Here is a 13,740-nt window from a genome sequence, read left to right on the forward strand (position 1 = left end):
GACTTGGCTAAAAGCTCCACACGGAACGAATTATGGTAATTATATTAATGGTCAAATCCATGATGTGCTGTTCAAATCTGTTAAAAGGTTTTGTACTGTATTGCCCACGTCTGATGGGCAATGAGTCCACCAGAAATGTTTAACACTTCATAGGGAAGCTTCCAAGATACATTTCTCATAGTTCCAAGAATTGCGACAGACTGTCTGGAGGTAACTTCCAGAGGAATCTCTGAAAGTCACAACTGGGAGTCCATATTTATCTCTTTAACATCTTCCACTCTGGTTCAGACTGAAACTACAAACTCAAGTCATCAGAAATGGAAATCAAAGGAAACATCACACAATTAATTTTGATGAATGGGTAAGTTTCAATTCACGTATGGCAATATTCTGGTTAATGATATGTCTCCTTAGGACATCCATTAAAAATCCATTAACTTAACAGGCAAAATCTAATAAAGTTACTCTGGAAACTTTCTGTGAGGTTAACATTATAAACTTTTAATGAATATTTCCTGTAGGTATTGCTCTATTAGCAGAGCTAATATACTTATTAAACATGGATCTTGTGCTGGGGGTGGGGAGGGGAACACAAAAAGATGAAAATTATCAGAAAATCAGAGTTGAGGTTGGACCCAAGCCACCTAAAATCCTGCTAAAATTAGTAAAGCACGCTAGAGCTTTTAGAAGTGAAAATTGTGGATATCCCAGTACCAGCCACCCAAGTCATTCATTTATCCTTATCCACTTAGTAATCAAAGAATAATTTAGCTGCTAAAATGTGCCATGTCTTGTGCTGGGGCCATAATATGAAGGTAAACAAGTGAAAATTCACAGGTCAAGAAGCTTACAGTCTACAGTAAAATCAAGACATCTAACAGGTAATCAATGTATACTAAAATAAAGCTGCATTCAACACACGATGGGAATACTCAGGAACAAACAACTAAGTCTGAGGGAAAGGGTGGGCAAATAAATTTTAAAAATCACTGAAACAATGAAGCAACTGAAGTTGAAATTTGTGTTCCAGTAAACTATTAGCTCTTCTAGGTTATCCCACAGGGAAAGTTTTCATTCTGGACATCACTTATTGATTCTGCATGTGGTTACAGAAAGCTCCTTCTCTCTCTGATTCTAATCTAAAAACAAGGTAACGGTACATTTTTGTCACTGGTTGTGAAAATTACATGCAACAAGGTACCTAAAAACACATAGAAATGTGCTTGAAATACAGAAGGGGAAGGAGGTTTAGCATTTATTTATTGCCTACTATAGACCCCAATCAATATTATTTAGAAGTCAATACAGTGTCATGGTTAAGGCAGGATTTGGAATCCTCCAAACATAGGTTTGAATTCTGCCTCTACCATTTGCAAACTGTGCAAACATAGGTTAGACATTCTTTTCTGAACCCTGGCTGCTTCAGCTGTAGAACAGGATAACTAAAAATAAGTCTGTTATGAAAAATTTGAAAGATAATGGTTGTAACGCAATAGGACCACGTCTCAGAAACAATACACTATTACTTTTAATTCTACCATTAACTATATCTTTCATAGACAAGACTATAGAGATTAAAAAAAGCATTATGAGACTTGTCTAAGTTCACACTGTTGCTGCTGCTAAGTCACTTCAGTCGTGTCTGACTGTGCGACCCCATAGACGGCAGCCCACCAGGCTCCCCTGTCCCTGGGATTCTCCAGGCAAGAACACTGGAGTGGGTTGCCATTTCCTTCTCCAGTGCATGAAAGTGAAAGGTGAACGTGAAGTCACTCAGTCGTGTCCAACTCTTAGCGACCCCATGGACTGCAGCCTACCAGGCTCCGCTGTCCATAGGATTTTCCAGGCAAGAGTGCTGGAGTGGGGTGCCATTGCTTTCTCCGCTAAGTTCACACAATTAATGCTAAAACTAAAACTACCCTTGCTCCCAGTTCCATGTTTTAGATCCAACTTTCCTGCAGTCTTCAGTTAGATGACAATAGTCCTGCCCCTGGGACCCAGTCTTGTTGATTCTTCTTCGAGGCAGGGAACTTATGGGGTACCTCCAGAACATCAGACTGGAGAATTAGGACTTAGGGGCCCTGCTTTAGCGCCAATGACTAATGAACTAGTACCCCGGGGTTGTAGGCTACATTGTGTACCCAAGATTCATATGTTAAAGGTATAGCCTTCAATGTGATTGCATTTGGAGATTAGAGCTGATAAGGAGGTACTCCTCTCACATGCTAGCAAAGTAATGCTCAAAATTCTCCAAGCGAGGCTTCAACAGTACATGAATCAAGAACTTCCAGACGCTCAAGTTGGACTTAGAAAAGGCAGAGGAACCAGAGATCAAATTGCCAACATACGTTGAATCATCGACAAAGCAACAGAGATCCAGAAAAACATCTATTTCTGCTTTATTGACCACGCCAAAGCCGTTGACTGTGGGGATCACAACAAACTGTGGAAAATTCTGAAAGAGATGGGAATACCAGACCACCTTACCTGCCTCTTTAGAAATGTGTATGCAGGTCAAGAACCATCAGTTAGAACCAGACAAGGACATGGTTGGATCTTGGGAAAGGAGTATGTCAAGGCTGTATATTGTCTCCCTGCTTATTTAACTTCTATGAAGAGTACATCATGAGAAATGCCAGACTGGATGAAGCACAGCTGGAATTAAGACTGCAGGAAGAAATATCAGTAACCTCAGATATGAAGATGACACCACCCTTATGGCAGAATGAAAAGAGGAACTAAAGAGCCTCTTGATGAAAGTGAAAGAGGAGAGTGAAAATGTTGGCTTAAAACTCAACATTTAAAAAACTAAGATCATGGCATCTGATCCCATCACTTCATGGCAGATAGATGGGGAAACAATGGAAACAGTGACAGACTTTATTTTCTTGGGCTCCAAAATCACTGCAGATGGTGAGTGCAGCCATGGAATTCAAAGACCCTTGCTCTTTGGAAGAAGAGTTATGACCAACCTAGACAGCATATTAAAAAGCAGAGATATTACTTTGCCAACAAAGGTCCATCTAGTCAAAGCTATGGTTTTTCCAGTAGTCATGTATGGATGTGAGAGTTGGACCAGAAAGAAAGCGAAGTGCCGAAGAATGCTTTTGAACTGTGGTGTTGGAGAAGGCTCTTGAGAGTCCCTAGGACTGAAAGGAGAAAAAACCAGTCAATCCTAAAAGAAATCAGTCCTGAATATTCATTGGAGGGGCCGATGCTGAAGCTGAAGCTCCAACACTTTGGCCACCCAGTGTGAAGAACTGACTCATTGGAAAAGACCCCGATGTTGGAAAAGATTGAAGGTAGGAGAATAAGGGGATAAAAGAAGATGAAATGGTTGGATGGCATCACTGACTCGATGGACATGAGTTTGAGCAATCTTCAGGAGTTGGTGATGGACAGGGAGGCCTGATGTACTGCAATCCATGGGGTCACAAAGAGTCAGACATGACTGAGCAACTAAACTGAACTGAACTTCCCAGTCCATCTCAGTTCAAACAACTAGGCCTATATTGTACACATTCTGTCAAGAGATATTTATCGACATCTTCTATGCCAAGATACTCAAGGGTAAGGCAGATACAGTTCCTGCCCTCCAGCAGCTTCTGGTTTAGTATCATTTTTCTGTCTGGCTGCCTGGCTCCAAGTGGTGCGACTATCCAGAATTTTAAGGTACTATATGCTTTAAAGTATTAACACTTTTTATACCCTGTGAAGTTATATCCTCTCATCAGTCGAGGGTCTATCACATTCAGACTCTAATCTAAGTATGGACTATGGATGTTTGTTTCAATGAAGCTCAAACTGGATTTAGATGCTAAATATTGGAAATGTGCCTAACCCTGCTGGAGGTAAGTTATACAGCCACATCAGTCCCCTCAAGTCTCCAATAGCCCAAGGAGGACGTCTGCTTTGGTAGGAAAGTATAGAGTTAGAGACTGCGGTCCTAATAATGACCCTACAAGCGCAGACGAAAGAACTGAATCTCAGTTTTTCCATCTGAAAAATGGAAATAGTTAGACAAATAGGTTTGTGAGGGCCAAATGAGATAAATGAATTAATCACCTACCAAACCATCAACCAAAGGACTTAGAATGCTACTAATGACTAATGATCGCTGGTGTGCTTTCTCCATCTCTTCCTCTGGTCCCAAGCTCCTGCCCTTCTCCACAAGCTCCAATCTTACAGTGGTTTCACTTGAGCTACAGAAAGTCCAGAAGGGTTCTTTTTTCCCTAGATCTAGCCATGAGTAGTTGAGCAGACCATACTCAGCTGAGCTATGCTGTCTGCAGCACAGCAGTACAATTGCTACTTGGGTCTTTCATATTTCTCTCCTTATATTCTCGAAATGTAAGACAGTAGTCATGAGGACTTGGCCAGAGAAAAGTTGGACTGAAATAATCTGCTATGTGACTCATTTATCAATGGCGTTTGAAACTGAAGCAGACACTACTGTTTTCACCCATATTTCACCCATATTTCACAGCATAGCTCTCAATTTCTGGTCTGTCACGTGGATGGCCACAAGGCTGCTTGGCCAATTACATTTCCCAGCCACCCCTGCAGCCCAGTGGGGCTTTGTTAAGAAGCGCTGATGTACAGGCTGTGATCAGAAATGAAGTGGTCCATTTTTCTGTTATGCTTCCTCCAAAGGAATGTGGATGGATTCTTCTGGTCCTTTTCTTTCTTCCCAATCACAAGCTGGGAACTGATGAGAACTGAAGGAGCAATTTGGACCCAAACTTGGAGATCATGTTATAAGAAAGGCAGAGCTGCCTGCTAATCACTTACCTCAGTCCTAATACAATAAAAGGGAAATACTCTACCATCCTGTTTAATTCACAGTACTTTAAAATTCTCTTGTTCCAACGTCCTAGCCCACACACTAAACAATACAGAAGTATTTTCTTTAACCAGGTGTAATATCTTACCTGATGACAGCTTACTAGAAAGGTAGGTAGTAACTATATGAAATAAGCATCTTTCTGTGACATGAATATGAACTTTATCTTGAAACTTTAACATATCAGCTATCATTATATATACCTAGTATCTGAATTATTTTACAGGTAAATTCCTACTAGTCATCCCCTCCTTTACTACCTAATTAGTGCCACATAAAACTGGAAGTCAGGGATCCTATGGCTTTAGTCAGGAACAACTGGCTCACATTCCAGTTTATGCTTTGTTTCTGATCCCTCCAGTTTCTGATCTCTTCAATTATTTGTTTTTTTCCTGTTCACGGCCTTACCTGGTTCCTTGAACCTAAATCACAACACATTTTCCAAGGTCTGACTGGGATGATCCTTACATACCTTTGACTATGCTATTTCCAGCTGCTCCATGCAAATATCTTCCCCAGTCTAGTGGCACGTCTAAGAGTCTACATTTTAAGGCAGATAATCATAGTTCAGTTACTATAAGCCCCAATACAAAGGCCTATTAGTCATGGACTACCCATCAGAAATTACTCGCTTCTTTGAAAAATAGCGATGTGTTCCTGTATTTTAATTTAGACAAAAACAAACAAAAAGCAAACACCAATATCTTCATGTATATGTACACATAATCAGAAATATATATATATTTTTTTTTACCTATTTTGCTGTAATTATCTGTAACCAAGTCTTCCAAACCAACCATCTTCCAGAAACTGTCATCCCAGCCTTTCTCTGCAGAGTATGTCCATTTGCACACCAGGGAGCAGAGAGACCTAGGGAAACAGGAGCGAGGTAGAACCAATAATGTGAGCCAGGCTTCCTTTATATTTTGCCAAACACTTGTTCAGATATCTGCAATAGTGAAAAAACAGAATAAACTGAAGTAATTATTCACCCCTGATTAAATCAAAAGTCCTCAGTGACATCTGTTAATGATTGAGAACATCTTCTTTCACTTTCAAAAGGGTTTCAGCCCTTTATTTAGATCTGACTAAACAGTATATATAAATATTTGCATGTACATTTCTATTCATATTTGTGTGACATTTATGAGATAACTAGAAATTACAACAATGACTAGTTACCTGGGATTCTCCAGGCAAGAATACTGGAGTGGGTTGCCATGCTCTCCTCCAAGGGATCTTCCCAACCCAGGGATGGAATCCAAGGTATTCCACATTGCAGGCAGATTCTTTACCATCTGAGCCAACAGGGAAGCCCAAGAATACTGGAGTGGGTAGCCTATCCCTTCTCCAGGGGATTTTCCCAACCCAGGAATTAAACCAGGGTCTCCTGCATTGCAGGCGGATTCTTTACCAGCTGAGCTACTAGGGAAGCCCTGAGATAAACAGAAATTAAAACAATGACTAGCTATTTGATGATACTGAGCATTATTATTAATTGTTAGGTATGAAATTGATACTTCTGGTTATGTTTTGAAAAAGGCTTCTTAGCTAACTGATACATATTGAAACACTGCTGTATAAAATGATATATTATCTTGGATCTACTGTAAAATAGCAAGTGAAGGGGAAGTGAATGACATTGCAGATGGAGCAGAATTGGCCATGGTGGTAGCTGTGGGGCTGAGGGTGGTTAAATGGGTGTTCATTAAACGTCTCTGTTCTGTACAGGTTCAAAATTCTCTGTGATAAAAAAAATAAAAACCCAAAAAGGTGCCTGGTATAGGTGTGATCACTGCACTCTAAAGCAACATTCAATAGGAGGAAGACTGAGTGCTAAATGGCCTTTTCCTTTCTGGCTTCATGTCTCATCAGTTCCCTCTTCAGTTCAGTTGCTCAGTCGTGTCCGACTCTGTGCGACCCCATGAATCACAGCACGACAGGCCTCCCTGTCCATCACCAGCTCCCGGAGTTCATATAAACTCATGTCCATCGAGTCCGTGATGCCATCCAGCCATCTCATCCTCTGTCGTCCCCTTTTCCTCCTGCCCCCAATCCCTCCCAGCATCAGAGTCTTTTCCAATGAGTCAACTCTTCACATGAGGTGGAGCAACCCCACATCCACAGAGCAGTGGCTGCGCGGGCGCAGGAGGGCCTAGAGGAGCTACTCCACGTTCAAGGTCAGGAGGGATGGTGGTGAGGAGATACCCCTAGTCCAAGGTCAGGAGCAGCAGTTGTGCTTTGCTGGAGTAGCCGTGAAGTGATACCCTCGTCCAAGGTAAGAGAAACCCAAGTAAGATGGTAGGTGTTGCAAAATGGCATCAGAGGGCAGACAATTCCCTCTTAGTGTTCTATATTCCAGCAATAAACAATCCTTTGGAGTGTCCTGAAAAAGTCACATTCTTGCATACTTCTGTGCTTGCAAAATTCTTCAGCCTGATAACTTCCTTTAGTCTAGACCGAGACCTCAGTTCTAGTTTAGATGTTCCTGCTCTGACATCACAGGGCAAGCACCAAATCTATTAGAGACCTTATCACACTGAGTAATTAACTGCTCTTTGTTTATCTTCTTCCCAGCAGCCCCAAGCCTTCCAATCTATTCTCCACTGTGTCCAGAGAAAACGTTTAAAGTAAAATCTGATGGCACCAACTCCTGACTAAAACTATTCAATTGCTCCTCACTCCCCTTCAGGAAAAATTCCACTTCTCAGCTAGGCTTGAATGACGCTTTGTGACATGATCATGTTGACCTCCAGCTTCCTCTCTTGTCGATCCTATCCTTGCTTTCTTCGTTCTACACTAATGAATTATTTGAAGCTTTCCATAGTGGGCCTTGATTGCTCACTTCCCAGTGCCTTGAACCTCTGCTCCATTCTGCCCAAAATGTTCTTCCTGGTTATGTGTCTGACTGCTGATTAGTCTTCCTGACTCAGTTCAGACTCCCCTTTTATGAAGCCCCAACGGAGGTCCAGCTGAGTCCAAAGCCTTCTCCAAGTTCAACGTTCTCATACCCATATCTTAATACTTAGCACATTGTCCTTGTCCCCTCCCTTCTCTATTTCTCCCACTAAACCAGCAATAACTTCAGAGGAGAACCTACCTTAATCATCTCCAGATCACCAGTATTCACATCCAGCCAGAGCTCAAGCCACAGTGAATACTGATCAAATGGAAGCTCTGGAGAATAAATGTAGTCTGTCCACATTACCCCAGCTAAGTGATAAACCTGGAGAGTTCTTGCAGTTTTATAAATAAAGCAAAACCTATCTGTTTCATAGAGCCAGCAGTTTTGGCCTATCTGATTCAGTCATTAAACTGATTCACTCATTCACTTAATAAATATTTAGTATTCAGTCATTATGACCCTGGCACTATGCTAGGTGCTGGGGAACCAGTTATATGCAAAACAGTCGGCCTGCTGCTCTCCTACACGCTAACAATATAACTGAGGAGACAGTGATCAAATAATCACACCCAAAGTCACATCCTAACAAAAAATTCTGAAGGAAGTAGAGAGAGAAATGAAAAGTTTTAGCAGGAGAAACTGGCAGGAGAAAGGGGGAGAAAGTGTCAGGGAGGGCTTCACAGAAGAGCTCACCTTCTGTGAGACCTCAATGCCTTCTGAAAGCAAACATTACTTATTATTTTTTTCACATGTGGCATATGGCATAGATGGAAGATTCTAGGATCACGAAGATCCCTTGGAGAAGGAAATGGCAACCCACTCCAGTATTCTTGCCTGGAGAATCCCATGGTCAGAGGACACTGGCAGGCTACAGTCCATGGGGTCGTAAGAGTTGGACATGACTTAGCAACTACACCACCACCATCACAGATGACAGGACACGTTGAGCTAAGCTAAGTGGCATGGATATATTGAAGGAACACTAGTCCCATTGGAAACAATACGTATGTATGAAACCCTTCACCTGACTTAAGCAAAATACTTTTTTGAGGTATAAAGAAAGTTGCTCCCTGTGAAGCATGTTCTGAAGAATATGCAATAGGATAACTCTTCCTGGCTCAATGCCTGAAATTTTGACATTTTAGAAGCTATGATAACTCACTGGAAAGAGCAATGTGATGAAACAATATGGTGTGCAAGGATTGTGTTTTATGATCCACCCATATAGGACAACTCTTCACGCCCCAAATGCTCCATTCATTTGCAGACTTTCGGGACTAGCCTCTACTCTGTCCCATCTATCATTAATTCAGTGTTGCTCCATTCACTCATCCTTGTCTGCTTGGAAAATTCCATGTCTTACTCATGGTCCAGCTCTTCTGCACAAGTTTCCTCACTACCTCCAAGCTAACTTCATGGCTATCTCCTTTGAAGTAGCATTACAACTTGGAAATACTTCACCGTATTTCTTAATAGCTGAGATAGGTTGAGTTCATGGCCCCCCGTCTTCTAATCTCTAAATATCCACACCCTTTGCCACTTAATTTGTAGTGCTGCATCTCCTCCTCTCAACCCACAGTGGGCAGAGCCTTCTTTCCTACTTCAAGATTTTGGATATTGTCACACAACTGGATTTGGCCAAAAGAATGAGGCAGAAATAACTGCAAAAACCAGCATTATATATTTCAGCTTGCTCTATTGCACTTCTGGTATTGCTGTGAGAAGATCATGCAGGGCTAGCTCACTGGTCCCAGGAGGAGGGCAAGAGGTATGTGGGTAGAGGAATGACCACCAAGTCCAGTCTGGATCACACATCCCCAGGCAGCCAAGACCTGAGGGAGTAAGTACAGCTGAGAACAGAAGAACCACCCTACAGAACAGAGTCTAAATGTTGTATCCATGAGGCAGATAAATGATTATTGCGTTGAACTACTGAGCACTGGCTGTGATTCATAACAGAGCAATAGCTAAACAACTCAACAGTTCATAGCATAACTAACTAATCCCATATAGACTGTGCAATCCCCAATAAGAGCAAGGAGAGGGACGTCTATCTCACAGCCAGTTACAATAAGTGGCCAGAGAGTGTGCCTGGAGTAAAGATGACTGAGCCCAACAGGCAGGAACTGTTATAGCTCCAGGTGCCTCTGGTAACTCCATCCTCCATTCAGTTCAGTTCAGTTCAGTCGCTCATCCTTGGAGTTCGTCGCTCATCCTTCAGTTCAGTCGCTCATCCGTGTCCGACTCTGTGCGACCGACCCCATGAATCGCCGCACGCCAGGCCTCCCTGTCCATCACCATCTCCTGGAGTTCACTCAAACTCACATCCATCGAGTCAGTCATGCCATCCAGCCATCTCATCCTCTGTCGTCTCCTTTTCCTCCTGCCCCCTATCCCTCCCAGCATCAAAGTCTTTTCCTATGAGTCAACTCTTCGCATGAGGTGGCCAAAGTACTGGAGTTTCAGCTTTAGCATCATTCCTTCCAAAGAACAGCCAGGGTTGATCTCCTTTAGAATGGACTGGTTGGATCTCCTTGCAGTCCAAGGGACTCTCAAGAGTCTTCTCCAACACCACATCTTCCATTAGGTTTATCCAAACACTATGGTCCCATCACTTCATGGGAAATATATGGGGAAACAGTGGAAACAGTGTCAGACTTTATTTTTTGGGGCTCCAAAATCACTGCAGATGGTGACTGCAGCCATGGAATTCAAAGACGTGTATTCCTTGGAAGGAAAGTTATGACCAACCTAGACAGCATATTCAAAAGCAGAGACATTACTTTGCCGACTAAGGCCCGTCTAGTCAAGGCTATGGTTTTTCCAGTAGTCATGTATGGATGTGAGAGTTGGACTGCAAGAAGAAAGCTGAGTGCTGAAGAATTGATGCTTTTGAACTGTGGTGTTGGAGAAGACTCTTGAGAGTCCCATGGACTGCAAGGAGATCCAACCAGTCCATTCTGAAGGAGATCAACCCTGGAATTTCTTTGGAAGGAATGATGCTAAAGCTGAAACTCCAGTACTTTGGCCACCTCATGCGAAGAGTTGACTCATAGGAAAAGACTCTGATGCTGGGAGGGATTGGGGGTAGGAAGAGAAGGGGACGACGGAGGATGAGATGGCTGGATGGCATCACTGACTCGATGGACGTGAGTCTGAGTGAACTCCGGGAGTTGGTCATGGACAGTGGGGCCTGGCGTGCTGCAGTTCATAGGGTCGCAAAGAGTCAGACAAGACTGAGCGACTGAACTGTGATGAGGGTCTATTTCATTTGGGTCTCTAAATCAGCTCTTGGATAAAATGGATGTGTGAAAGTGGCAGAATTGGTAAAAATTTAGAGGAGTGACAGAGGATGAGATGGTTAGATAGCATCAGACTCAATGGACGTGAGTGTGAGCAAACTCCAGGTGATAGTGCAAGACACAGAAGCCTGGTGTGCTGCAGTACGTGGGGTTGCAAAGAGTCAAACACAGCTGAGAGACTGAACAACAACAAGAGAGTACAACTGAGGCCACAGCTTCTCTGGAAATCTCCAGGAGAGAGACAGCAAATATAGGGCTTCATCTTGTTAGTAAGTAAAGGCAAGATCCCAGAAGTAGAACAAAAGGTCTGCCTCCCTCTGAGGCTTCTATTAAGACCACGTTTTGTCATTCCCTCAAGCATTTTAGTGAACAACCTGCAGTCTAAGGAAAGCTATTCACCTTCAGGCAAGCTGACCTATCGGCGTGTGTGTGTGTGTGTGTGTGTGTGTGCGCGTGCGTGCGTGCATGTGTGTGTGTGTGTGTGCGTGCGTGCATGCGTGTGTGTGTGTAGGCATGGGGTGGGAGGAGTGATTTGTAGGATTAGAATTAAAGACAGGAACCTGAGTGTGTGTGTGTGTGTGTAGGCATGGGTGGGAAGAGTGATTTGTAGGATTAGAATTAAAGACAGGAACCTGAGTCTGTGTGTGTGTATTTGTGTGTGTGTAGGCATGGGTGGGAGGAGTGATTTGCAGGATTAGAATTAAAGACAGGAACTTGAGTGTGTGTGTGTGTGTGAGTGTGTGTGTGTAGGCATGGGTGGGAGGAGTGATTTGTAGGATTAGAATTAAAGACAGGAACTTGAGTGTGTGTGTGTGTGTGTGTGTGTGTGTGTGTGTGTGCGCGCGTGTGTGTGTGTGTGTAGGCATGGGTGGGAGGAGTGATTTGTAGGATTAGAATTAAAGACAGGAACCTGAAAATGACAGGGGCTACACTACCAGGGGGAATTGTTTCCAAGAGTGGCAGGAAAGCAGAGCTGCATCTGCCCAGGGAAAAGGGTCCCTCACTGTTTGTTCCTTGCCAGCCAGAATACCATGGCAGAAACTTCCGTATCCTTCACTGCTTTCAGGTTTTTTAACATCGAAGACACTCTAAAAGCCTACAGCCTACATGACAGTTGAAAGAACATAAATTAAGGAGAAGGCAAAATGAAAATAATACCTAACTTAGGGGACTAATTCACCCAAGAGAAGATCCATACAGAAGGCCTCTAAGAGAAAGGTCTCAGTGACATAGAAATGATGGAAAAAAATTGGAAGAGAACATCAACAAGGAAAGCAATGAGAAATCAGAAGGGAGCAAGAAAGACTCTGAACTAAAGCTCTGAGTTTTAAAATTTATTAAAAATTTCCTTAGAAGAACTAAATAAAACACTGGCACTGTTAAAAATTGAATTAATGAACTAAAAGACAAAGTGAGCAAAATATCTTACTACTTGTAACAAAGACACAAAAGAAGAAATAATGAGGGAATAACTAAGGGGCCTTTTGGAGGACAGACCTGGCAGCTTAACACAAAAATAAAAGGAATTCCAGAAGGGATTTTTTTTTTTTTTTTTAAGGAGAAAAGGAAAAAGAAAAGAAAAGTTGAAGGAGATATTCTAATTAAACAAATACAGTACTAGGTTTTTGTTTTTGTTTTTAAACTGACTGAAACAAGATTTAAGCCTGCAGATGAAAAGTCTCATTAAGTTCAGGAAGTGAATCCAGGAAATACTTGAATTTCAAGTGTAAACAGAAAATTATACAAACTTCCAGACAGAAAGATTAAGTTAGAAATTAAGGCAAGAAATTAAGCCTAGCTCAGGAATTCTCATCTACAACTCTGGAATGCAGAAGATGGAAGAACAATGTACAGACCATTAAAAAAATGATCCAAGAATCCTATATCTAGACAAAATATTACTCAGCTGTTAGGGGAAAGGAAAACATTTTCAGAGTGCAAGTATTCAAAAGTAAACTTCCCATATATGTTCTCTGAGGATAACATTTGAGAAAGAACATAACCAGAAAATCAGTGGGTTCTGAGGAGCTATATCAACACAGTGGAAACCAAAGACTAGAGGAAGCAGTGGTGGTGAAACCTGATATTCATATTTTCTCTCTACGTATATATACGTGTGTGTGTGTGTGTGTATAGCATAAATATTGCTGCTGTTGTTATTCAGTTGCTAAGTGTCCAACTCTTTGTGATCCCATGCACTGTAGCACACCAGGCTCCTCTGTATTCCACTATCTCCCAGAGTTTGTTCGAATTCATGTCCATTGAGTCAGTGATGCTATCTAATCATCTCATCCTCTGCTGCCCCTTTTTCCTTTTGTCTTGAATTTTTTCCAGCGGCAGGGTCTTTTCCAAAGAGTCTGCTCTTCGCATCAAAGTACTGGAGCTTCAGCTTCAGCATCAATCTAAGAAAATAAAATCTACCACTGCTTCCACTTTTTCCTCATCTGTTTGCCATGAAGTGATGGAACTGGATGCTATGATCTTAGTTTTTTTTAATGTTGAGTTTCAAGTCAGCTTTTTCACTCTCTTCTTTTACCCTCATTAAATGGCTATTCACTTTCTCTTTACTTTCTGCCATTAAAATGGTATCATCTACTTATCTGAGGTTGTTAATATTTTTCCTGGTAATCTGGACTCCAGATTGTGATTCATCCAGCCCAGTATTTCACATGATGTACTCTGCATGTAAG

General features: G+C 42.1%; 1 protein-coding gene across 7 annotated transcripts in view; it reads right to left on the reverse strand.

Moving 5' to 3' along the window:
- FGGY (FGGY carbohydrate kinase domain containing) overlaps positions 1–13,740 on the reverse strand; it is a 501,197-nt gene that overhangs the window by 309,440 nt on the left and 178,017 nt on the right. For all 7 annotated transcript variants that reach the window (XR_008199109.1, XM_052636858.1, XM_052636853.1 and 4 more), the window contains exon 6: positions 5,598–5,713. Coding sequence is in view for 6 of the 7 variants with exons in the window: in XM_052636858.1 (XP_052492818.1) it covers positions 5,598–5,713 (116 nt within the window). In the remaining variant the exon portion in view is untranslated. The remainder of the gene's footprint in view (positions 1–5,597; positions 5,714–13,740) is intronic.

This window comes from Budorcas taxicolor, chromosome 3, assembly GCF_023091745.1.
Source record: "Budorcas taxicolor isolate Tak-1 chromosome 3, Takin1.1, whole genome shotgun sequence".
Taxonomy (NCBI): domain Eukaryota; kingdom Metazoa; phylum Chordata; class Mammalia; order Artiodactyla; family Bovidae; genus Budorcas; species Budorcas taxicolor.